This window comes from Oncorhynchus mykiss, chromosome 2, assembly GCF_013265735.2.
Source record: "Oncorhynchus mykiss isolate Arlee chromosome 2, USDA_OmykA_1.1, whole genome shotgun sequence".
Taxonomy (NCBI): Eukaryota; Metazoa; Chordata; class Actinopteri; order Salmoniformes; family Salmonidae; genus Oncorhynchus; species Oncorhynchus mykiss.
The window spans coordinates 53,097,337-53,125,236 of NC_048566.1; the positions used below are offsets into that span (position 1 = coordinate 53,097,337).

The 27,900-nt window shown below is 41.1% G+C and overlaps 1 protein-coding gene across 1 annotated transcript in view; it reads right to left on the bottom strand.

Annotated features, from left to right (window-relative positions):
• Window positions 1-15,211, bottom strand: part of snx33 (sorting nexin 33) — a 39,255-nt gene extending 24,044 nt beyond the window's left edge. Inside the window, exon 1 of the mRNA XM_021564736.2 lies at window positions 12,529-15,211. Coding sequence (XP_021420411.1) covers window positions 12,529-13,951 — 1,423 coding nt within the window. The 5' untranslated portion in view covers window positions 13,952-15,211. The remainder of the gene's footprint in view (window positions 1-12,528) is intronic.
• Between the last annotated feature and the right edge of the window lie 12,689 nt (window positions 15,212-27,900).

Consider the following 27,900-nt stretch of genomic DNA (forward strand, 5'->3'; position numbering starts at 1 on the left):
ACATTTTGGAACAGTGAGTGCATTGTGACATCACACGCTGTGGCGACCATTAGAGATATTTTGAACTCACAAGTGAAAAGGTTAATGATACCTCAGCATGTAAATTGTGTTGGTCATGGTATCACTCCCTGACAAAGGCTAGACAAGACACGCCAAAACGTTTTTGAGTTTTAAAGATTTTGTTCAATGTTGGTCATGGTATCACTCCCTGACAAAGGCTAGACAAGACACGCCAAAACGTTTTTGAGTTTTAAAGATTTTGTTCAATTGAACATTCCACTGCAATGAAGGCATTTTAATTGCATGAAGAGTGCCTTGGTCCTCCACATTTTTGATGTGTTTGGTCATGTGCTGTTCCATGATTGCAAACAAATGTGGAACATAGAGGGGCAAGTGTTCAACAGATCCAACTGGTCTAACCATATTCACACTGAGAGTATTGTTCAACAGATGACTTGTTGGAGGTCTGATGAACTGTGTTATAACACTGTAACACCGTCATGTTCCGATGGATAGCGTGATAAATTGACATTGAGTCAATGTCTCTTACAGTGTTGTTGATTAAGAGTGATTGCCATTGGCAACACGACCCTTCGTTCCCCCCTGATTTTACGTGCCTTTTTTAAGTAGACCCATACTACGAACTAGTGATTCATCAGATCAAAAGCACAGCTCTCATAACACAACAAGCAATTAGGGTTTAGGACTAGCCACTTTACTAGTCACAAGGCCCAACAGAGGATACATATTAGAAGATTACAATTTGAAAGAAAAGAGCAGCTGCTTCTCCCTTTTGACCAATTGAACAATAGATTAATATCTCAATGGGACTTAACTGGTCAAAATAAAAACTTAAAACAAAATAAAAAGATGAGCGAGCGACATGGCTAACCCCTTTTCATATGTATAATATTTTGTGCTGCCTATTTCTACCTGACCTGACACACACACACACACACACACACAAACACACACACACACACACACACACGTGTCTGTACATAGACCGTGCAGCCAGTACAACTCCAGCACAGCACCAGATTAATGGCTACCGTCTCCATGCCAACCATTGTCAGCTTTATCAGGCCAGCAGACATAGAGCGCAGATGCCAAGAGTCTTAAAGAGCAGACAGTTATAGCTCCATTTGATGTCCTGCAATCAAGGGTGAGAGGAAGGGGAGTGGAAGTGTGGGGGTTGGAAGAGGTAGGAGGGCCAAGAATTTAAGCCCAAGCAGAAGCCTGTGAATTTTCTCTGCAACAAATAGGTCCTTTTTGGAACACCATAAAAGCCTTTAGAAAATACAAACAAACACTCTGCCAAATGGAACTACTTTACCAACATGGTAACATTAATTCATCATGAAATACATATTAAATTCATGGCACAAATTGCAAGATGCAACATACAGTATGTTTCTTAAAGCAGTTAATGAATTATAATCTTCTAAGACATCTGTATTATATAACATCACCATTGTGGAACAGCAGTGTGTTAGCTAGGAAACACAGTCAGCCAGGAATGCAAATACGTTTGGATAGACAGTGTGTGAAAACACAGTCCTACCATTTGTCAATATTTATGTGTGAGCAAATAGACAAGAGAAAACATTCACATGGAGACCAGAAAAAGCAAGGGGACTCCTGTTGAACAAAAAGCACTTTACCAGGTTAACAGAAGGCGCCATTACTGGACAACTTAAAATGTGTTGTAGTCTTTATCTTGCTGTTGATCACACTTGGTCTGAATTGATGTGTACAGTTTGTGCTCATGCTATTGTGTAGTGTGACACATTTTTGCCTAACCAATGTGCTATTTAGGATAGGATGGACACATTGTGCTCTAGGGCATAATCAATGGGGGCCTGTCTGACTTAGATAGGGTCATACTGTAATATGCTGTAATATCAATTATTCATCTCTGGATCAGAGCACACACACATGCACTCTCTCTCACACACACACAACCAGACAGCATTTACATCTTCACTCACACCTCGCATTCCTGGTAATGTATCTAGGGCCATGTGCCTCTCCAGGTCCTGCTCTCTGGTCCCCATAGGTACAGGAACAGATGGAAAGGTCATTTGGCCCACATTTCCACGAAATTGGGCACACACATCTTTGTTTTTCTTTACTTTATAAGAGAAACGCTGATAGATGGATGTGATGTGTTCTGCCACATACACTGGAGGACAAAGTAGGCCTCTTATTCACGTCAAAGCCTCAATGGCCGTCCAAGGGTAAGCATACTGGGGGGGAAGCGATCCCTAATTCTCAGAGTAGACTATGTCTGAGAGGGCTGATTGGCGGCCTGAGGTGAGAGGGCTGACTGTGATGATGTGACGGCATCTTGCACTAGGAACCGAACTAAACAAATGTGAATGAAAATAATTAGTAGTACATATTTCCAATGTGTATTCAAACAATTTTAGAGCTGTTTTTCTGCCCATAATCTCCACCCCCCATTCCTCCATTTTGATTTATTCTCTTTGGGCAGGTGTTACCAGATCTAGGCTACCATGCATGGGAAACTCACATTTCATATTATGCAACGTGTGGACAGCAGCTCTGTTCGATACTGACACCACTGGGGCCAGTCAGTTTCACTCCATTGTGTTCCCTAGCCTCTTTGTTCAAGATTTCAGCAGGTGGTTTTCTCCTTGGAAGTGACAGCTAATCCAGCTACACTGCAGTGCTCATTGAAAAACACGAAAGATAATGATGCTCCGCCCACTCAACTGCACACTTGCTCATTGGTAAGCTATAATGTCATGTGGGTGGGACATGTACTGTGTCATATACATCAGTCTTCCATTGCAGTGCGCTAACTGATAATGAAAATGTAGTGCTCCTTCAGACAGTGAGTCACATGGCCGTGGCAGGCAGACGGACATCAAGACATTCGATTGAATGTTGAAATGGGCAAAACTAGTGACTTAAGCAACTTTGAGCGTGGTATGATCGTCAGTGCCAGGCGTGCCGGATTCAATATCTCAGAAACGGCCACCCTCCTGGGCTTTTCGCGCTTGACAGTGTCTAGGGTATACCGAGAATGGAGCGACAAACAAAGAAAAATCCAGTCAGGGGCAGTCCTGTGATTGAAAACAGCTCGTTGATGAGAGGTCGAATGAGAATGGCAAGAATTGTGTAAGCTAACAGACAGGCCACAAACAGACAAATAACGGCACAGTACAACAGTGGTGTGCAGAACAGCCTCTCGGAACGCACAACTCGTTGATCCTTGTCACGGATGGGCTATTGCAGCAGTCGACCACACCGGGAGACACTCCTATCAGCTAAAAACTAAACGAAGTGGCTTCAGTGAGCACGCATGCGATCACCAACACTGGATAATTGAGGAGTGGAAAAACATTACCTGTCTGACGAATCCCAGTTCCTGTTGCATCATTCTGATGGCAGTCAGGATTTGGCATAAGCAGCATGAGTCCATAAACCCATCTCTCTGGTGTCAATGGTACAGGCTGCTGGTGATGGCATACCACCGTTCAATCTGCAGCAACTGGGCCAACATCCCGGTGGAACGTTTTCGACTTCTAGAATCCATTCTCCAAAGAATTCAGGCTGTTCTGGAGGCAAAGGGGGGTCCGACCCGGTACTAGATATAGGTGTACTTAATAAACTAGCCGGTGAGTGTATATTCATATTCAAGTCTTTCAATATAGGTCTACCTATTGGATGAGTATTGGATTAATGTTGGCAAATGCTCAAAGCACCTCTGTGGGACCACACTGGATTAACTCCTGTGTAATTGAAACCATCCAGACCGACTGTCTAGAGAGACCTAGATATCTGAGTGAGCTGGTTGGTATTCATCAAAGAGAAAGGGAAAGAGAGAGAAAGAGATAGAAAGGAAGAGAGAGAGCGAGAAGGGGAGGGGAGAGAAGGGGGACAGAAAAAAAGAGGAGAGAAAGGTAGCGATAGATAGAAAGACAGACTGAGAGGTCAAAGGAATTGTCTGTAGAGAGAGACAGGATTGTGTTGAGGCACAGATCTGGGGTAGGGTACCAAAAAATGTCTGCAGCATTGAAGGTCCCCAAGAACACAGTGACCTCCGTCATTCTTAAATGGAAGAAGTTTGGAACCACCAAGACTCTTCCTAGAGCTGGCCGCCCGGCCAAACTGAGCAATCAGGGGAGAAGGGCCTTGGTCAGGGAGGTGACCAAGAACCCGATGGTCACTTTGACAGAGCTCAAGATTTCCTCTGTGGAGATAGGAGAACCTTCCAGAAGGCAACTATCTCTGCAGCACTCCACCAATCAGGCCTTTATGGTAGAGTGGCCAGACAGAAGCCACTTCTCAGTAAAAGGCACATGACAGCCCGCTTGGAGTTTGCCAAAGGGCACCTAAAAGACTCTTAAACCATGAGAAACAAGATTCTCTGGTCTGATGAAACCAATATTGAACAATTTGGCCTGAATGCCAAGCGTCACATCTGGAGGAAACCTGGCACCATCCTTACGGTGAAGCATGGTGGTGGCAGCATCATGCTGGGACTGGGAGACTAGTCAGGATCGAGAGAAAGAGGAACGGAGGAAGGTAGTGAGAGATCCTTGATGGAAACCTGCTCCAGAGCACTCAGGACCTCAGACTGGTGCAAAGGTTCACCTTCCAACAGGACAACAGCCCTAAAGCACACAGCCAAGACAACGCAGGAGTGGCTTCGGGACAAGTCGTTGAATGTCCTTGAGTGGCCCAGCCAGAGCCTGGCCTTGAACCCGATCGATCAAACATCTCTGGTGAGACCTAAAAATAGCTGTGCAGCAAAACTCCCCATCCAACCTGACAAAGCTTGAAAGGATCTGCAGAGAAGAATGGGAGAAACTCCCCAAATACAGGTGTGCCAAGCATACCCAAGAAGACTTGCGGCTGTAATCGCTGCCTAAGGTTCTTTAACAAAGTACTGAGTAAAGGGTCTGAATACTTATGTAAATGTGATGTTAAATTTTTTAAATAAATATAGATACATTTCTAAAAACCTGTTTTTGCTTTGTCATTATGGGGTATTGTGTGTAGATTGACGAGAGAGAAAAAACTATTTAATCCATTTTAGAATAAGGTTGTAAAGTAACAAAATGTCGAAAAAGGGAAAGGGTCTGAATACTTTCCAAATGCACTATAGAGAAACAAAGATAAATCTGTCAAACACCTTGAAAAACAGCTAGCTATTTGATTTATACCTAGACCCTCTCTAGCCTTTCCTACCCAGCCATGCGTTATCAATGCCATATGTATCTCACACCACACCCGACCGAGTATGCAGTGATATTTCATGAGTTCACACATCTAGTCATCCACCAATATCACAGTTCTAACAGTGTTCATTACTCTATGTTAGGGAGTGGGCAGGAGAGAGCTGTGATGAGAGGATAGGATGTGAACTTTGTAGGAAGAGTTGAACCCAGGTTTTGTGTGTGTTTGGTATGTTGTCACAGCTGGATCCAGTTCAGAGGAACACAAGTGACTTTGAGGAAAGCTCTCGAGCTCAGCTGGGATGCTTCAACTGACTGTCAAGTCTGCAACAGTAAACTCAACACTCCATGTTGGTAAAGAAAATACAGCTATAGTTATTGATTCAAAATGTGACGTAACCCTCAAATATATTTTGGGAATATATATTCTTAGATATCTAATAAAATAAAATGTTATTGGTCACATATGCCGAATACAACAGGTGTAGTAGACCTTACAGTGAAATGCTTACTTACAAGCCCCTAACCAACAGTGCAGTTTAAAGAAAAAAATGGGGGAAAAATACAAATAACAATAAGAAATAAAAGTAACAAGTAATTAAAGAGCAGCAGTAAAATAACATTACATTTTCAATGGCTTTCATTTTGCTGAATCGTATTATTAGGCTACGAATTACCTCTTTGCACTTGTTTGCTTGATATTGCAACGCCCTTATTTACCTTGCACAACTAAGAGAAACGTGGCTTCCTGTGCTGGAGGTCCCTCCCCCTTCCATCACCTGATGTGGGTTGTTTGAGAACTGAAGTATGGCCTTGGTATGCTGGTCATTTGACTGTCTTGCTCAAATACTGCACCACCCTTATGACAGATACAGACACGTCGAAGTTGTAGGCCATAGCAAATGCATCAGCTGTGCCTAAGCATGTTCTAGGCGTATAAACCCTTTCAGTGTATCCAAAGAAGATGAATGATCCTTCGCATTGTATGGGGCTGGGCATATTGAATATCACCTTTTGCATTAACACTAAAAGCTGTATTTCTTACAACTCACTGTACCATTAAGGGACACACCATAGCAGGGCTGGCTCTAGCCTTTTGGGGGCCCTAAGCAAGATTTGGTTGGGAGCCCTAAGCGAGAAGACCTTCTGTATTCTGCTATTCTAAATCTCAACAGTAAATTGAGACCCTGACTGAGTTACTAAAAATAATATAATAATATTTGGGGGGGGTTGAGGGTCCCTTAGCGGCCTTGGGCCCCAAGCGACCGCGGGCCCCAAGTGACCGCTTTTGTCACTTATGCCTGGAGTCATTTGATAGACTATAGATAATAGAGGCACGTACGGTTAGCCTAAGTTCTACATAACCAACGATACTGCATTAAAAAAAAAACACACTGCAGAAAAGTAGTACTTGAAAGTAAATAAAATAAACAAATTAAGACAAAACATAGTTTATACAAATAAACATTAAATCCCATTACTATTGTAAAATGTCAGTCTAAAACATTTAGTTAGGCTTTTAGACATGCAAAGCCGCTCAAACATTGACAAACTCCTGACAAAACATATATATAGGGCTTGTATATAGGGCTTTATACATACAGTGCCTTGCGAAAGTATTCGGCCCCCTTGAACTTTGCGACCTTTTGCCACATTTCAGGCTTCAAACATAAAGATATAAAACTGTATTTTTTTGTGAAGAATCAACAACAAGTGGGACACAATCATGAAGTGGAACGACATTTTTTGGATATTTCAAACTTTTTTAACAAATCAAAAACTGAAAAATTCGGCGTGCAAAATTATTCAGCCCCCTTAAGTTAATACTTTGTAGCGCCACCTTTTGCTGCGATTACAGCTGTAAGTCGCTTGGGGTATGTCTCTATCAGTTTTGCACATCGAGAGACTGACATTTTTTCCCATTCCTCCTTGCAAAACAGCTCGAGCTCAGTGAGGTTGGATGGTGAGCATTTGTGAACAGCAGTTTTCAGTTCTTTCCACAGATTCTCGATTGGATTCAGGTCTGGACTTTGACTTGGCCATTCTAACACCTGGATATGTTTATTTTTGAACCATTCCATTGTAGATTTTGCTTTATGTTTTGGATCATTGTCTTGTTGGAAGACAAAACTCCGTCCCAGTCTCAGGTCTTTTGCAGACTCCATCAGGTTTTCTTCCAGAATGGTCCTGTATTTGGCTCCATCCATCTTCCCATCAATTTTAACCATCTTCCCTGTCCCTGCTGAAGAAAAGCAGGCCCAAACCATGATGCTGCCACCACCATGTTTGACAGTGGGGATGGTGTGGTCAGGGTGATGAGCTTTGTTGCTTTTACGCCAAACATAACGTTTTGCATTGTTGCCAAAAAGTTCAATTTTGGTTTCATCTGACCAGAGCACCTTCTTCCACATGTTTGGTGTGTCTCCCAGGTGGCTTGTGGCAAACTTTAACCGACACTTTTTATGGATATCTTTAAGAAATGGCTTTCTTCTTGCCACTCTTCCATAAAGGCCAGATTTGTGCAATATACGACTGATTGTTGTCCTATGGACAGAGTCTCCCACCTCAGCTGTAGATCTCTGCAGTTCATCCAGAGTGATCATGGGCCTCTTGGCTGCATCTCTGATCAGTCTTCTCCTTGTATGAGCTGAAAGTTTAGAGGGACGGCCAGGTCTTGGTAGATTTGCAGTGGTCTGATACTCCTTCCATTTCAATATTATCGCTTGCACAGTGCTCCTTGGGATGTTTAAAGCTTGGGAAATCTTTTTGTATCCAAATCCGGCTTTAAACTTGTTCACAACAGTATCTCGGACCTGCCTGGTGTGTTCCTTGTTCTTCATGATGCTCTCTGCGCTTTTAACGGACCTCTGAGACTATCACAGTGCAGGTGCATTTATACGGAGACTTGATTACACACAGATGGATTGTATTTATCATCATTAGTCATTTAGGTCAACATTGGATCATTCAGAGATCCTCACTGAACTTATGGAGAGAGTTTGCTGCACTGAAAGTAAAGGGGCTGAATAATTTTGCATGCCCAATTTTTCAGTTTTTGATTTGTTAAAAACGTTTGAAATATCCAATAAATGTCGTTCCACTTCATGATTGTGTCCCACTTGTTGTTGATTCTTCACAAAAAAATACAGTTTTATATCTTTATGTTTGAAGCCTGAAATGTGGCAAAAGGTCGCAAAGTTCAAGGGGGCCGAATACTTTCGCAAGGCACTGTATATAGGGCTTGGCAGTATACCTATGTTGGGCCAGTAACCGAAAGGTTGCTGGATCGAGTCCCCGAGCTGACAAGGTAAAAATCTGTTGGTATGTCTGTCATTGTAAATAAGAATTTGTTCTTAACTGACTAATTAAATAAATAGAACAAATATATATATACCATGCAACACAGAGTGCCATGATTTAGCCATGCTCTCATATACCACAGCTTTCAGCCAATCAGTGGTTTGAGAATGCTGATTGGCTGAAAGGTGTGGTGTATGAGTGCGTATACCACAGGTATGACAAAACATTTATTTTTAAATATTCTATACAGAAAGTATTCAGACTCCTTCACTTTTCCTACATTTTGTTACGTTACAGTCTTATTCTAAAATGTATTAAATAACTTTTTTCCCCCATCAATCTACACACAATACCCCATAATTACAAAGCGAAAACAGGTTTTAAGAAATTTTAGAAGTATTCAGAACCTTTATTATGAGACTCAAAATTGTGCTCAGGTGTATCCTGTTTCCACTAATCTGAATAAATCTGCAAAAATGTCTAAAAACCTGTTTTGGATTTGTCATTATGGAGGTTGTGTGTAGATTGATGAAGGGAAAAAAATATTTAAATCAGTTTTAGAATAAGACTGTATGGTAAAAATGTGGAAAAAGCCAAGGGGTCTGAATACTTTCCGAATTGATATTCGATACTGTGATTTTATTAAGATTCGATGTTCCAAACATATTGCTTTCCACTTGTGACCGACTGGCTCCATCGGTCTTATGTAGCAAAAATTTAAAATGTGTTGTTGTTTTTTTTACATTAGATAATAGTAGAGACTCAGAGCGATAAAATGGTATATCATACACTACAGTTGAGGAACAATGGGAAAGTAATTATGCTTTGAAAGTTGATAAACTTGTAAACTCACTTTTGAGAAAATGGCCTTTGAATTTTTGGGTAATTACGCTTTTTGGCCAACGTTTCCTGACACCGGCCATATTCTACGGGTGTTGAGCGTTCGTAAATTCAGGTATTCTGCGCTCTGGCACGCTCAGAAGAGAGTGCTCTGATGGCCAGACTGACGCACCCGAAATGGTTACTTGCAAACGCACCCGAAATGGTTACTTGCATAGTGGAGTCTTTTGTTAAGACATGTAGCTAGCTAGCTAGGTGAACAATTAACCATAAACCCAACTCATCACATTACTACTTGGCATGAGTCTACAGGTAGCTAACCAACCAAGTTCAATGTTAGCTAGCTAACATCAGGCTATAGCTAGCCAAGCAAATGGCTCTGAGATACGAATAATAAGATAATACCAGCCAGCAAGCCAGCCAGCTAGCGTTAGCTAGCTAGCTAGGTAAACAATGAACCATAATCCCAACTCATGACATTACTGCCCTGCATGAATCTGCAGGTAGCTAGCTAACCAACTAGGTTAAATGTTAGCTAGCTAACATTAGGCTATAGCTAACCAAGGTGTTTTCTAGATCTCCTTAGCAATCACACTAAAATTTCACTGATTTCAAAACTTGGTCCTCCAGAAAGTGGAGTTTACGCACTTTCATTACACAATACATTTTTTTTTAAAGCTGCGTTAGACAGGATTACCTAGACATACAATGGCTTGTGAAAGTAGTCACCCCCTTGGCATTTTTCCTGGATGCAGTCTATCACAGTGCCATCCGTTTTGTTACAAAATCATCTAGTCAGCTGGCCCTCGCTACATATTCGTCACCAGACCCACTGGCTCCAGGTCATCTATAAGTCTATGCTAGGTAAAGCTCCGCCTTATCTCAGTTCACTAGTCATGATAACAACACCCACCCGTAGCACACGTTCCAGCAGGTATATCTCACTGATCATCCCCAAAGCCAACACCTCATTTGGCCGCCTTTCCTTCCAGTTCTCTGCTGCCAGTGACTGGAACGAATTGCAAAAATCGCTGAAGTTGGAGACTTTTATTTCCCTCACCAACTTTAAACATCAACTATCTGAGCAGCTAACCGATCGCTGCAACTGTACATAGTCCATCTGTAAATAGCCCACCCAATCTATCTACCTCATCCCCATACTTTTTTAACATTTGTATTTACTTTTCTGCTCTTTTGCACACCAGTATCTCTACTTGCACATCATCATCTGCTCATTTATCACTCCAGTGTTAATCTGCTAAATTGTAACTATTCGCTCCTATAGCGTATTTATTACCTACCTCCTCATGCATTTTGCACACACTGTATATAGACTTTCTTTTTTCTACTGTGTCATTGATTTGTTTATTGTGTTATTGGCTTGTTTATTGTTTACTCCATGTGTAACTCTGTGTTGTTGTCTGTCACACTGCTTTGCTTTATCTTGGCCAGGTCGCAGTTGCAAATGAGAAAGTGCTCTCGACTAGCCTACCTGGTTAAATAAAGGTGAAATAAAATAAAAAATAAAATAAACTGTGTTTGTGCAAAATGTCTGCCCCCCCTGTAAATAACCTTTTTCATATCTGGCCCCCATAGGAATATAGTTGAATATCCCTGATTTACTGAGAGAAAACATAGCTAGCTAATATAGCCTGATACCAATGCTGGTGTAGGCCTAAATCAGCATGTTGTTTGTGCAACAGTATCTTCTAAATCAGAGATGAATGTTATCTACATGAAGTAAGAGAAAAAAAACATTTAATGTAGCCAAAGAATATAAGGTCCCACTCCCCTGGGTAACACTGACCAACACTTTGGTTCCTTCCCTGTCACAATAAAGTCTACATAGAGATCCTATTAGTACTGCAATTCCTAATGCTTTGAATGCTTCCCTGGCTTTTTCATTTGTCAAACAACACCGTATTTAAGTGACACCTTTACATTGTAACTATAGAATTGAAATAATCATTATATTTCCATGATTCCAACAAATGTCACCCAAGTGTTTTGATCTAAATCGCAAGTCAAATTGAAATTGCAATATTTGGTTAAAAATAAGGCCTCGATTTTTGCCCATATTGTGCTGCCCTACGTGGCAGTGTGGAAATTATCTAATGACATAAGTTTGATTGAACAGTATAAAACAATCCGAATGGAGAACTACCCATTGAAATCACTTAGAATGTATGGGTTCCCACCCTACGGTCACGCACAACTCATAAAGCAAATTTAGAACTTTTATTATTCAAAAACATAAAATGCCCTCATTTCATCGTACCGACAAACATTTGAAAATATTGCCCAGCCCTGCATTGCAAGGAACTTCAAAGCAGTTTTCTCTTTAAAAAAATTGTGTATCTGGTGGTAGTGGATGTGTACTATCAAAGATGGAATGTTTACAAGATAGCTGTTCCTCTGTTGATGTGATGGAACTTTATTCCATCCTTCCCCGCACTGGTATTTTTAATGAGAGGAAGTAGCGGATGTTACACAATTATTTGAAAACCCAGTGGACTTTAAAATGTACAGTGTGATTGAGTACTTTAGTACCACTGTACACAGTGTTGACAGTTCCTCTACATGCAGCTAAGGAATGGCTTGGGGGTACTTCAATTATCTTTCCATTTACCATAGTGAGAGAGTAGTAGAACTGGTCGGAATTTAAGAGAGACCGTTTGAGTAGAGCTCAAAGACATGTTTGATAGAACTGTCAGCGTCCATCAATCAAGGAACCCTTGATTTATGAGTAAGAAGATGGCTGAATGTCATCCAGTAATGAACCACTGTACGTTTGGAATCAAATCTTAACGATGAACGTTGACTGATTCTAACAGCGGTGTCACATTTTTTCCACTTTTCCATTTTTCCTCCTGTCAATGTGATTAACAACAGATGTGGTGTATGGCCACAGGAAATAATTAGTTTATAGGATTCTGGACCGCTATCCGTCAGTGCTTTGTAAGAGTTGCCCTATTGATTTGCCAGCTGTTGTGGTAATGCATTATCACTTATAACATATAAATATGGGCCAAACTTAGTTATAACAGTTATCACAAGAGTGATACTGAGGCTTTGTTTCCATGTGACGCAATGCAATGAGTTGAAGATTCATCTCTAGGACAAGCTATTAGACTCTAGGTCTAACACTAATGAGCACATCATAAGGAAAGTACATTACCTTTCTGTAGATGAATAATGTCCGGGAAGTTGGCGAGTAGGCCCTGGTAGAGTGACAGTTTGTCCAGCATGTGGAAGAGGTCATACTTAGGTTGCTCCGCAAACATTTCCCCAATGTTTTCGTAAGTACGTCCCGTGTGGGAGATGGCGGTGTTGAGGCCGTCCGAGCAGTGGGGAGGGTCCAGCATGAAAGCCTGACTGACGTTCTGGAAGGCATTCCCCAGCCGCTGAAATTCCTTCCGGAAGCCTCCGAGGTGCTTCCGCACCAGTTCTGAGGCCACATGTGTAAGCTGCATGACGCTGTCATCCATTTTCTTGGCGAAGGACTTGAAGGAGTCCACACGTTCCTCCACGTCCTGCAGGTCCTGGTGCTCATTTGGGATCTGGAAGGTGAGCATGAAGTTGGCGCCCATCATCTCGTCCTTCTCTGCCCGCCTTTTGCCCAGCTTCCACTGCTTGTCGTCGGCGCACATGAGGAAGTGCTCGAAGCCCTCGTACTGCGACAGGACCGGGTGGCTAGTCATGTGGTCCATCCAGAGGATCAGCCGCCTCTTGCGCTTCTCGATGAAGTCCTCTTCGAAGCGCCCTGTTGCCTGTTTCTCGGGCAGGTGGGGCACGGAGATGACGGTGAACTTGTGCAGTAGACGGTTGTACAACCAGTCGAAGTGCTTGTAACGCCGGTAAACAGGCCTCGCATTGTGGCTTGGGGTCACTCGGTACGATATGTAGGTCTTGATGCCTTTGAACTTGGTCTGCTTGGTAGGGTCCTCGATGGAGCAAGAGAAAGGTGTGGGGCTTTCTTTCCATTGAGGCCCTTTGGGGCCCATCTCAATGGTGTACGACTCCGCTATCTTAGCGTTCATGGGCACATCGCCCAACACAAAAGCTTCCACCCCTGAGCGGACAAAGCTGGAGAATCGGTTCAAGTTCCTGCCCACCATACTGCCCTTCCGCGAGCTGGAGATGCTGTCCTGCCTCTCCATGTAAGGTTTGGCTCGATAGTGGACATTGGGGTTGTTGGAGTGGGGGCTCTGATGGGAATGTCCATTTGCGCCACTGCGGCCATCATCGTCCACCACTGTGGAACTGTCATCCCAATCATCCCAGTCATCATCATCGTCGTCATAGTAACCTTGTTGCATGTGAAAGGGCGTGTTTGGGGCGGAGGGGAAATATGAGGAGTCATTGCCTGGAGAACCCACCGGGCTTATGGAGCAGTCTGTCAGGTTGGAGTTGGAACGAGGGCGGATTACTTCCACGTAAGAGGCCGGGAAGAGACCTCTCTGTCCTTTACTGTTCTCCCCTTGTAACCAGCCATCTACAGAGTTATCGTCAAAGATAACCAGTTCCTCATTCTCCTGTATGCTGATCTCCTCTTTGTTTTCGCTTTGGAAAGTGTAGAGTGCCTTGCCTTTCATCGACATTTTGACTCTCTGATGAAAATCATATACACACGCTGCCTAAAATCATTGTGATGCTGCTACCCTTGAGCACAACATTTTAACACACAAATAGGTGATGTCTTGTTGAACTATAGCCCTACTATTTCAGCTCATTTCAACTGTAGTCACCCAACACTTGTTTGAATCAATAAGAGATGGTGTGAAAGAGTTATGTAAATCTAATGGTATTGTGCTGGAATGCCACAACAACTGTCAAATGGCATAAACACTGATCTGTGCTCATGCACTATAACACGATAATAACCTTAGTGCTATAACTGGTTTAACCCCCTAAAAAAACAGCTAGTGCAGTATCAAGCTGGGTATATCTACGACTCGATTACACAAGTGCTGGGGTTGTTTTCTATTCTGTGCCAAGAATCTTGTCAATCTTTTTAGTAGGCCTGTGGACTGCATACAAAAGCAGTAACATCGAATTGCAAATGGTTTTCAGTGGTTGTGAGAATCCATTCCTGTACACATACAATTATTAACAAGGAATATGGGCTATTTACTTTGGTATTCGTACTGCAAATATCAATTGCAAACTGGATAAATTGCTTAATACCACATGCCATGCACCAACTGCCTACTACATCAATACCATATTCCTATCGATAGCCTTATGTCTCATTAGCCTAAACGTTTTCTTTGTTTCTATTGAGGATATCCAAGCTTTACCTTCGATACTTGAAACTGCAATTAAACTTGTGGGCTATCGCAACTTGTAACTCCTCAGTCCATGCATCAGCCCAGCAATGACATACCGGTTCACCCGAAAACTCGTTTTCACCAAGAAGCAATTGCAAACATTCGTCTATTCGTTGTAATCCTGAAGAATAGTTTGATTGTTATCCTTGCGTGTGATAAAGTCCTCGAACACAGACTTGCTGTACATCCCACCGACGTGGTCAAACATTATCAAAATATTTTGTTTCCAGCACAAAGACAAAGTGCCCCGGGTGGAAGAAACCATTCAGCGCCGAGTGAGATGAGTAATGATATCTCAGACTAGTGCATTCTGGTCTTGATCGACATTCCTTGGACTTGATCCACTTCCCCCGCTAAACAGGTTCTTGTGTATCTTGATTTGTTTCCTTTAATACAAAAAAAGATTAAACATTATTAGCAAATTATTAGGGTCTGCGATTAAAAAAGCATAGACTACTTCTTGGAGGTTATTCTTATACGTTCTGTAACAAAGTAACTATTTCCATGACGCTAGACATAGACAATAAAACATATGTGACGCTAACCACAATAACGATTAGCCACAAGTGGAATTTACGGTTTGCCTGCAAAAAAATAAAAGTCCGAAATTGAAAGTGAAGCAAACAGATACAAATAGTGGAATCATGCAATATTTGGACTGGATAATGCCAGTAACAAGGTTAGAATGTTATTATATAAATTCGACAAAAGACAATAATTAGTTAATTTGACATTCAAAAATCTGTTGAAATCTCACTGATGTATTAAACTTCAATTGCATTAATGTGAGCTACAAAAGTATTTGGACAGTGACACATGTTTTGTTGTTTTGGCTCTCTACTCCAGCACTTTGGATTTTAAATAATACAATCACGCAGAGGTTAAAGTGTAGACTGTCAGCTTTAATTTGAGGGTATCTTCATCCATATCGGGTGAACCATTTAGCAATTATAACACTTTTTGTACACAGTCTCTCAATTTTATGGGACCCAAAGTATTGGGACAACATTCACTTATATGTGTATTCAAGTATTAGAAAGTGCTGACAGTCTGCGCTTTAACCTCATAGTTATTGTATAATTTCAAATCCAAAGTGCCGGAGTGCAAAGCCAAAACAGAGAAAAATGTGTCACCGTCCCAACACTTTTGGAGCTCAATATATTTCACACCTATGGATTGGGGATCCATGAAATGGGGTATTGGTCGACACAGCGACACCCACAGAACCCTAACCCTAACCCTAATTGTGATGAGTTTACACAAATATTAGCATCGTAGCTCTTATTGTGGGACTTTGACTGTGGGGAATCACCTCCCTATCCAGCCTATTGTGTGTATTAACCTTCATATTGCACTATACAGCCTTATCTATGGATTGTGGAATAAATGGGATACGAGTCAACTCAGTGTTACCCACAGAACACAATTATTCACATTCCAAGCCTGTTTCGGGTAATGTAGTCCAAATATGGCATGGTTTCACAATTTGTATCCGTTTGCATGACTTTCATTGAGGGACCTTTATTATGAAGGAGAACCGCAAACGCAACTATTGTGGATAATCGTTATTGTGGCTAGCTTCACACAGGTGACAAAAGACGACGTTTTTTTTCTTCATTGAGGTCTTTTATCCATTCTATGAAATGCAAGAAATCAGCTCTATACTGCCCTCAGCATGAGAAACATAACAACATGAAGAAATGAATATGCTTTTCTCATAAATCAATTATTTTCATTTACATATAGGCTATTTTTTAAATTTTGTATTTATTTAACATTTAAGGCAAGTCAGTTAAGAACAAATTGCTATTTACAATGATGGCCTACCAAAAGGCAAAAGGCCTCCTGCGGGGATGGGGGCTGGGATTAAAAATTATAAATTGCATATATATATATATATATATATATATATATATATATATATATTATATATATATATATATATATATATATATATATATATATATATAATACAAAACATACATCACAACAAGAGAGACAACACTACATAAGAGAGACCTAAAACAACAACATAGCAAGGCAGCAACACATGACAACACAGCATGGTAGCAGCACAAAACATGGTACAAACAGATTTGAGCACAGACCACAGCACAAAGGGCATGAAGGTAGAGACAACAATACATCACACAAAGCAGCCACAACTGTCAGTAAGAGTGCCCATGATTGAGTCTTTGAATGAAGAGATTGAGATAAAACTGTCAGAGTTTGAGTATTTGTTGCAGATCGTGACTACCTCAAGCTCTAAACCCTCAGAGGTAGTAATCACACCTGTGGACAGAAGGGCATTCTTCTTACCAAACCACATGACCTTTGTTTTGGAGGTGTTCAGTACTAGGTTATGGGTAGAGAAAGCTTGTTGGACACTAAGAAAGCTTTGTAGTAGAGCATTTAACACAAAATCCGGGGAGGGGCCAACTGAGTATAAGACTGTATCATCTGTATATAAATGGATGAGAGAACTTCCTACTGCCTGAGCTATGTTGTTGATGTAAATTGAGAAGAGATTTGGGCCTAGGATTTAGCCTTGGGGTACTCCCTTGGTGACAGGCAGTGGCTGAGACAGCAGATTTTCTGACTTTATACACTGCACTCTTTGAGAGAGGTAGTTAGCAAACCAGCCCAAAAACCCCTCAGAGACACCAATACTCCTTGGCCGACCCACAAGAATGGAATGGTCTACCGTATCAAAACCTTTGTCCAAGCCAATAAAAATGGCAGTGATATTGATGATTGATGATGATGATGTTGATGTGATTGTGGAGTAGCCTATAGGCTATGAAGATTATGAGAAAGATACTGCCATTTGCAATATTTGAGATTGAAACACTAAAATGTCAATCAATATTCATTTCCTACTCCTCTACATGACCTTTGCTTGTGTAAGTTGTTGACAGAAATGTCAGCATTTAATGTGAGGATGGATGAAAATCTTAACGAAATTGTTTTGCACCGTAGTGTAGAGCTATTGACATTTAATGCCCGTGTACACTATATACGGCTCCTGTACACTAGCACGCGTGCGTCTTAGGCCACCCAGAGTGGCTCACTTGTGGGCATGTTGGCAGCATATGGTATCATTTGTGCATCAAGAATTCAGCATAGCAAGTTGTATGAAGGTCTGGTTATTAAATGGGTAAAATAGTTTAATCCATTCTCCATTTCATGAATTTGTTCTCAGGTAAATAGTAATATGCTCTGAAATTCTCTGGTGACTAACTTTGCTCCCCTGTTTCCAATCATCCAAAAGGCTAGGAGAACCTATTCAAGTAAGTAAATACATTTAGAAAATGTTTTAAAAATCGATGTATTATTAGCTAACTAGCTACAGTGCAGGCTAATTCAAATGAGCTGCTAACGTAGCTAGCTAGCCATCTAGTCAACTTCACATACTGTATAGGTAGCTGGCAAAGTTAATTAAATATCACCAGCTACCTAACTTCATATTAGCTAGCTATCTTGATATATTATTCACTGTAAAAAAAAACTCCAAATGCATTTATAGGTAGCTAGCTTACAGCCATGGAGGAGGGTGAAAGGATAGCAGCCCCAACCGTCAAAGTGAGAGAGAAGGCTATTCTGGATAGGGCTGGTACTTTTGTGTAGTTCCAGTCCCTAGAAGTGAAGACGGAGATAATAGTAACATAATATTCAGTGCGGTCTAATTTGAGTTTAATGAAGTCTGTTTCTTATGAGATTTTCAGTCCTCAGATACAGAGAGCTGTGAAAGCCTGTCTGCAGATGAAGAGATCCCATTTAAGAGGAGTGGTTCTCAGTCCTGGCCCTGGAGAATCAAAGAGGTGCACATTTTTTGTTTTTGCCTTAGCACTACACAGCTGATTCAAATGATCAACTCATCGTCAAGCTTTAAATTGTATTCATGTATTAATTTGTGATGCTATCCTTGACATGATCCTGCTATTGTCACATGCATTTATCTATCCAATGTTATCATGATTTGTTATCAGGGATATTATACTTTAGTAATCCACAATAACCTGGTGATGTAAAAGTCTAATAATTACATTATTCCTACATATACCTTGTAACTGTAGATTCCTTCAAAATGATTGCCTACAGTTACCATGTAGGGCACCATGTAGGACACTGCAGGGTTGAATGACCAGGGCCATCTGGGACTGCCTCCTGGAGGAATTCAGGCATGTGAAGGCTACCTGTGTCCTGCATAACTTCAGGAGGGGACCTGCAGCTTGCCGCCATGTACTAGGGGAGATGTCTGCTGCTCGGCAGGATGTTTCAAGGATGGGGACCAACAACGTAGCAAGAAAGGCAATCTGTGTAAGGGAGATCTTCACCTCCTACTTCTTCAAAGAGGGTGCTGTTCCCTGGCAACACCATAGACTACACTATGCACAACCAAAGGCTCTTTTAAGAGCCATCCACATTGCAATAAGAGTATTCTTCCATTTACTTAGAAATGTCAACTGCAGTTATTCAATTCCCAGTTTATCTCCATTTGATTTCTACTTCTCAGGTGAGGGTGCTGTGAGGGTACTAATGGACAACCTGACAATGATCTGACAACGCTCTCTGGCACTCCAGAGTGAATTTACGAACGTACCCTTAGTATACTGTAAACGAGTTGAGAGTACTAGCCGTTCGCCTGTCGACTGGAAATGGATCCTGTTGCAACCTCTTGCTAGCTTGTTAGCATAACAAATTACTAGCTAAACGTTTTACGATTTAGGGCGTGTTCGTAAAATCAATCTGGAGTGCCAGAGGGCGCTCTGGGCGTTCCTAAATCCAGAGTTGTCAGATTGTCCTTTCATAAATTCAGAGCGTTTTGCTCTCGGAGCATTCAGAGCGCACACTGGGCGCTCTGGCCTAGGAGTAGGGCTCACATTTTCAACTTGAGTCTCTTTACCAATTCCATAACCAGCATTTGGAAATCAGCGTATGTCCTCCCACTGTTAAAGGGTGGAGATCCCTCAGATGCTAATAACTATTGTCCTATCTCTAAACTCCCTATCATGGCCAAAGTCTATGAATCCCTTGTGAACTCACAGTTAAAAAAACGTCTTAATTGAAAAGAACATACTGAGCGAGGTTCAGTCTGGCTTTAGATCAGGGCACATCACTACAACTGCAGCTATGGCAGTGGCAAATGACGTCATTAATGCACTTGATAAAAAACAAAGTTGTGCTGCTCTGTTTGTGAATTTATCAAAGCCTTTGATTCAGTTGAACCTTGAACTGTTGATTGGTAGACTCAGAAACATTGGTCTCAGTGAAGGGGTAGTAAATTGGTTAAGGAACTATCTTTCTGACAGAACACAATGTGTATATACTGACAATCACAAGTCTAGCTTTCTTGAGATTAATGGAGGTGTGCCCCAGGCTTCCATTTTAGCTCCTGTGTTGTTCTCAATTTGTATTAATGATTTGGGAAATGGGATGCAACCAGCAAAGTTACATCTATATGCAGGTGATACAGCTATATATGAATGTGCTCCTTCTCTGGTTCAGGCTGTTGACGAGCTCCAGACGGCTTTTCAGTCACTGCAGGCCTCCCTTTATAGTCTCAAACTGGTCTTGAATAAACAAATAAACGAAATGCATGACATTTTCCAGAGCTAGAACTCTGCCAGAGAACGTTAGCATTGTCACATCTGGTGGCTTATCCATTGAAAAAGTGTCATCTTACAAATACCTAGGTATTTGGTTGGATGACAAGTTGCCCTTTAAACTTCATGTGGATAATCTTGTGACAAAGCTTAAATTGAAATTTGATTTGTATTTTCGTAATTAGGTTTGCTTCCCGCTTATGGCTAGAAAGAAGCTTGTTCAGGCCACTTTTCTCTCTGTAATTGATTATGGTGATTTGTTGTATATGCATGCAACCTCCTCTGTCTTACAGAGTCTGGACTCTGTTTATCATGCATCCTTGAGCTTTATTACAAACGCCAAGTCACTCACCCACCATTGCACATTGTACTCTTGGCCAGGTCTCCCTTGAAAAAGAGACTGGGTCTCAATGGGATTTTCCTGGTTAAATAAGGCTTAAATAAATAAAAAATCTGAGTGCTCAATGGCAGTCAAGCATGCAAGCTAACTGGCTAACATTGGCTAGCTACTTCCACTCTGGCCATTTTACTTGACCTAACAGAGCTGGTTGGGCTGTTTTCATGTTATCCAGAGCATTGCTGACTATCTGTGCTGCTGGCAACAATTTAATTACACTTTTTTTTGTAGACGTTTACTGACATCGGAGATATTCAACAGGTGTTGAGCATTCGTAAATTCAGCAGTTATTCTGCGCTCTGGCACACTCAGACGAGAGTGCTCTGAAATCAGGAGTAGATAGTTAATTCTGGCTATGTCCATCAAAACGCACAATGACTATAGCACTTAGCTAAGAATCATGTGAATAATCAAGTCAATAAATGTTGGGTAGTTAGTTTGATAGCAGATAGTTAATATACTACCTGACAAGTTCGATGTATTAGTAGCCAACTAACATTAAGTAACTAGTTAGCATACCGGTAAAGTACATACTGCTGTAATGCTATGCACATTGCTCAACATTTTCTGAACAATTTTCATAATTAGTGAAAGCAATGAATTTGTATCCGCTCTCGTCGGACTTCGGCTGTATATTTTCAGCCATTTTCTTCAAATCTGAAAAGTTATGAAGCCATGCCCATTTTCTGAAATATTGCATTACGGGGCCTTAAAAGCATGGAAATAATGTCCACTGCATGTATACTTCGTATTTTGGCAAATTTAGTACGACATCCGGGAACTTTTGGCATGCTAACTATGGCCAATAAGCATTATACATACTCAATTCACGTCACAAATAATAAAGTTAGTGCGGTTAGTATGAGTATTCGAACACAGCTAGTGACAGTACCAAGAGAGTTAACTCCATGCGGTGTCCTGACAACACTCCATGGCAGTTAGAATGGTACAGCATTGCTTTGGGTATATCTGGTGGACGTGCGTGTGACTTCCTTCTTAGTTAAATTGTTAGTTTTTTTGGTATGAATATTCTTTTTTTATATTGCAGAAAAAACAGCATACAAACAAGAAGTATACTGAATTTACATTTATGAATATGACATTTTCCATTAGCACAATTAGATATGAGGTCAAATAGTTTTCTTTTTCATTTTTATAGTTAAGTCATAAAGAATATTAACAATTACAAACTATCAATATCTTTCCATAATTCTTTACTTGTAGAAAATGCTGAAATAAATGCAAAAAAAATGTTTCTGGATGCTTAACCCAAAAAGTACAGCTAATGTTAATATGTATTTTTTGAGTTTCTTCAGGTAATGATTCGCAGGGTAATACTTATGGATCATTCTGAAAGAGACTTCTTTGACCTGGTTAACAAGCAGGTATTTGTGTAGTAATAACCAGACTTTTTCCCAACAGATATTATTGACAAATGTATTCAAGTAAATTGTGACATAAGGAATGGATAGAATATCCCTTTGAAATAAAGCACGTATAGATCTGTTGTTCTGAGGGAGCAAGGAGAAACACATTTTTCCTATTGGAGAGTCAACTGGATTAAGCAAGGGTCGGTCAAGAAATTGAGGTCTGTTTATAATGTGTGTGACTTCCATGTCCACTCCTGCTCTGGCGCTTGACGTCACCGGTCTACTAACTTCCAGTCCTGGCAACACATCTTTACGCACACCTGCGTCTCATCATCAGTCACAACTGGACTTCATTACTCACGCTTTATATATCACTCTTTTGTTATCAGTCATCAGGTAGTATGGTTTGTGTTTCTATGTCAGACCCTTCGCTTGTTTTGAATCGCGCCATGGTCGTTATTATTAAACTCACTAATTAGGACCACATTAATTTACCACTTCATTGTACAGTGTAGGCAAGGCTAATCTCCCCCCGAATTTAAGTGATAGCATCCACATGATCCACATACTTGAACCACGTTTCCCCAGCCACAAAATATAAAAATAATAATTTTTCAAACGAATAAAGATAAATTGGGAAAAACAATTTTACATTGTAGAATATTTATTAATATAAAACAGTTTTCTATTATTCAATTTAAAGGAGTGGATCAGAAAATGGAGTACTTGAGAGACTGAAATGAATAAAATATTATTCAAATTATATGAGTTTATTAGATCATTAGACTGATGCACGGACCAAAAACACTCGAAGATCTCGCTAAACATACTATCAACCCAGATAACTTGGGAACGAAGTTGCCTGCAAATACAAAGTTGCCAATGTCTTTGCAAATTATTATTTGTTTACTTTAACTAGGCAAATCAGTTAACCTCTCTGCGCTCCGAACCCGTTAGCAGGATTAAATTCGACAACATCTCTACATAAATAGTCATATTAAACATTCATGAAAATACAAGTGTCTCACATGGGTCGAAAGCCTAGAATCTTGCTAATCCCAACTGCGTTGTCAGATTTTAAAAAGGATTTACTGCGAAAGAATACGATGCGATTATCTGAGAACAAAGCCCCATGAAAAAAAACTATTTCAACCAGCACAGGCGTAACAACATCACAAATTGCAATAAAATAAATTGTTTACCTTTGACGATCTTCCTCTGTTTGCAATCCCAATGCTCATTGTTACACAATGAATGGTCTTTTGTTTGATAAAATCCATTTTTATAGCCTAACACAAAACATTTTGTGAACCGCTTGTGTTGTGAATTCCGTCTCATTCCATTTTCGACACACATTCGATGTAAATACACACACTAAACGTGACTTTTCCAGTCATGTTTGGTTTCATTGCAATCAACTGGTTTGTTTGTAACACAACCAAACATAATGGGTCATTTCGCGGGACGTATTGACTGAAAGAAACCGATTTGAAGACAACAAGTAATGACATCATTGTGCACCAATGATATGACTGCTGTTTCGTTGATTGTCTGTATTTTAACTCAATGACCACTGATCGTCTTGAAATCTAGCTGGGCAGATAGCCAATGAGCTGAGGTAAACGGCAATACAGTGGGGCAAAAAAGTATTTAGTATTTAGTGGAAAATAAGTATTTGGTCAATAACAAAAGTTTATCTCAATACTTTGTTATATACCCTTTGTTGGCAATGACAGAGGTCAAAGGTCTTCACAAGGTTTTTACACACTGTTGCTGGTCTTTTGGCCCATTCCTCCATGCAGATCTCCTCTAGAGCAGTGATGTTTTGGGGCTGTTGCTGGGCAAAACGGACTTTCAACTCCCTCCAAAGATTTTCTATGGGGTTGAGATCTGGAGACTGGCTAGGCCACTCCAGGACCTTGAAATACTTCTTACGAAGCCACTCCTTCGTTGCCCGGGCGGTGTGTTTGGGATCATTGTCATGCTGAAAGACCCAGCCACATTTCATCTTCAATGCCCTTGCTGATGGAAGGAGGTTTTCACTCAAAATCTCACGATACATGGCCCCATTCATTCTTTCCTTTACACGGATCAGTCGTCCTGGTCCCTTTGCAGAAAAACAGCCCCAAAGCATGATGTTTCCACTCCCATGCTTCACAGTAGGTATGGTGTTCTTTGGATGCAACTCAGCATTCTTTGTCCTCCAAACACGACGAGTTGAGTTTTTACCAAAAAGTTATACTTTGGTTTCATCTGACCATATGACATTCTCCCAATGCTCTCTAGCAAACTTCAGACGGGCCTGGACATGGCTTAAGCAGGGGGACACGTCTGGCACTGCATGATTTGAGTCCCTGGCGGCGTAGTGTGTTACTGATGGTAGGCTTTGTTACTTTGGTCCCAGCTCTCTGCAGGTCATTCACTAGGTCCCCCGTGTGGTTCTGGGATTTTTGCTCACCATTCTTGTGATAATTTTGACCCCATGGGGTGAGATCTTGCGTGGAGCCCCAGATCAAGGGAGATTATCAGTGGTCTTGTATGTCTTCCATTTCCTAACAATTGCTCCCACAGTTGATTTCTGCTTACCTATTGCAGATTCAGTCTTCCCAGCCTGGTGCAGGTCTACAATTTTGTTTCTGGTGTCCTTTGACAGCTCTTTGGTCTTGGCCATAGTGGAGTTTGGAGTGTGACTGTTTGAGGTTGTGGACAGGTGTCTTTTATACTGATAACAAGTTCAAACAGATGCCATTAATACAGGTAACGAGTGGAGGACAGAGGAGCCTCTTAAAGAAGTTACAGGTCTGTGAGAGCCAGAAATCTTGCTTGTTTGTAGGTGACCAAATACTTATTTTCCACCATAATTTGAAAATAAATTCATTAAAAATCCTACAATGTGATTTTCTGGATTTTTTATTCTCGTTTTGTCTGTCATAGTTGAAGTGTACCTATGATGAAAATTACAGGCCTCTCTCATCTTTTTAAGTGGGAGAACTTGCACAATTGGTGGCTGACTAAATACTTTTTTGCCCCACTGTATTTCATGTGTAACAACATGTGTGCAATGATGTGCCAAATAAATCTGTGATTGAGTGCATTATTATAGGGTAAGCATTAGAATAACCCGACTCAATATTTCTAGCTATTAGGTGAAAATATATCTTGGGTCAGCTTTCTCCATTCATTCTCCTTACCTTGACATTAGAATTATTACACAATACTGGCCACGGACCAGCTCCTATAGACCTATTACCCACTGGGGACAGACGTCAATTCAACGTCTATTCCATGTTGGTTCAATGTGATTTGACGAAATTACGTGGAAACAACTTGATTCAACCATTGTGTTCCCAGTGGGTATCACCTATGGTTGCAATTATTGAGGCTGCTTATTTTAATGCGTATCCTATAATAATGCACTAAATCAAGATTTGCACATTAGGCTACACATCATGAAATATATGGAGGCAAAAATTACAGACAATAGCCAAATAGCAAAATAAAACTCAAGTGATTGAACATGAATAGTATTTCAATATCATTGAAATATATACAGTGGGCCTATGTACTATGTAGCCTATACTGTAGGTAGGCTATATAAGAATATATAGAAGATAAATACCCAACGCAGAGACAGAGTACGAGAGGTCAAGAAGATGAGAAGTCAATAGAATTAACGATCAATGGAAATAGTGTTTTTTCTGTAATAGGGAGTTATTTGTCAATGGGTCAGAGACATGGGAGGAATTTGTCTATACAGTGAGCCTGAAATAGGATACTTGTTATTTGGCCATTGGCCCAGTTGTACTGCAAGGACTTCTAATTGGTCAACCACACGCTAGGGCTGGGTTATAAACTAGATCCTGTCCCTTTGTTCTGTGGAGATAATCACAGGAGAGACATTGGCAACTCTGAATTTGTAGTCAACTTCCTTGTTAAGTTATATGGAGGTCACAGAGGGTTCGTAAACTCACTCTGGCTATCTACTCCGATTTCAGAGTACTCTGGTTTGAGAAACTCGGTTGTTATGACAGGTGTAAGTAAACATCGGCAAAAAATGTATTCAGTTGTTGCCATAACACAGTTATAGTGACTTACCCTCTAGATAAGATTAAAACATTCTAACCTGCTCTGCTAGGGCAATTACAATTTTCAGTGTGAAGTGTTCTCTTTGTTTCTGGAAGTAGCTAGAAAGTTAGCCAACTTTAGCTAGCTAAGGTGCTTGACTGCTGTTGTGAGGTCAGAACGCTCCAATCAACCCAGAGCATCCAACACCCCTTGATTCCATGTTTAGTGGGATATCTTTGGTGACGCACACAGAGCGGGCAGCAGGGTAGCCTGGTGGTTAGAGCGTTTTTGTTATTGTGACATCTGAATTGTAGGGAAGCACTGTGTGTGACGCAGGGTGGAACGGAGGCGTCTAGAGAAACCACGGCTGAAAGCTGTTTGCGTTTGGTGAATTAGGATAGATAAACGACGATTGTTCAATATAGCTAAGATAATAGATTTGAACAAAGATAAACGAAACGGAGAGGAAATCCGGTGGAGGTGGTTGAGCAACACTGGGCGGGGACTGGAGCAGAGATGGATGGAAAGGAAGGGGAGTCAGGAGTTGAGGAGGACGGTATGGAATGTTGTGGTGGAGTGGGAAAAGGTGGAGGTATAGTAAGAGTAAAGTTTAAGAAGAAGAGGACGCCTGAGGAGCCTTTGCAGGTCTTGTCAGAGGAGAGTAGTGAAAAGGTTCGGGTCGCAGTGTTGTACTGAGAGAAGTAGAGTTCAAGGTGTTGGTGAAATTTAAGGATCAAGGTGGAGTCACACCATTGAGTCTAGGACCAAAAGGCTTCTCAACAGCTTCTACCTCCAAGCCATAAGACTCCTGAATATCTAATCAAATGATTACCCAGACTATTTGCATTGCCCCTCCCCTTTTACGCTGCTGCTATTCTCTGTTTATTATCTATGATTGGTACATATTACCTCAATTACCTCAACTAACCGGTGATCCCAGCACATTGACTCTGTACCGGTACCCCCTGTATATATTTTTTTTTACTTATCTATTTTTCTTAACTGCATTGTTGGTTAATTAAGGGCTTGAAAGTAAGCATTTCATTGTAAGGTCTACACCGGTTTTATTCGGAGCATGTCACAAATAACATTCGATTTGATTTCGATTTTTTTATTAGGATGTAAACGTGTGGTTGACAGTAGCATGCCGGATCAAACAAGACGGAAGTGGGTGAAGGGAGTTATTACAGGAGTTCCAGAAATTGTTAACATGCAAGAAATAAAGGACCACTTGATGGGAGGCTCTCTTATTGAGGTAAAGTGCCTCCAGATGACACGAGATGGGAAGAAGGTGGATAGTTTGTCAGTGCTACTACACTTTGAATATCCAGTACTGCCAGAAAAATGTAGGATTGGGTTTATAAGTTACTATGTGCAAGCATATGTTCCCGAAACCATTGTGTTGCTATAAATGTCAAAGGTTTGGGCATGTGGTGACGGTGTGTAAAGGCAAAAGGAGATGTGCGAAGTGTGGGGGAAAACATGCATATGGGGAATGTGGAGATGGGATCCAGTTAAAGTGCTGTAACTGTGGGAGCGCCCATAGTGTAGTGTATGGGGGCTGTTCAGTGATGAAAAGATAGATGGAAGTGCAGAAGGTGAGGAGTGAGCGTAGCATCTCGTATGCAGAAGCAGTGAAGGTAGTTCACGCAGAAACAAGCAGGGCACCTGGAAGAGCTGGTATGCCAGGGCAGATTGAGATGCAGGCTAGGCATGATGGAGGGAACAGAATGGGGGAGAACACAAGAATGCTAGGAGACATGAGGAAGGTTGTTACATTTG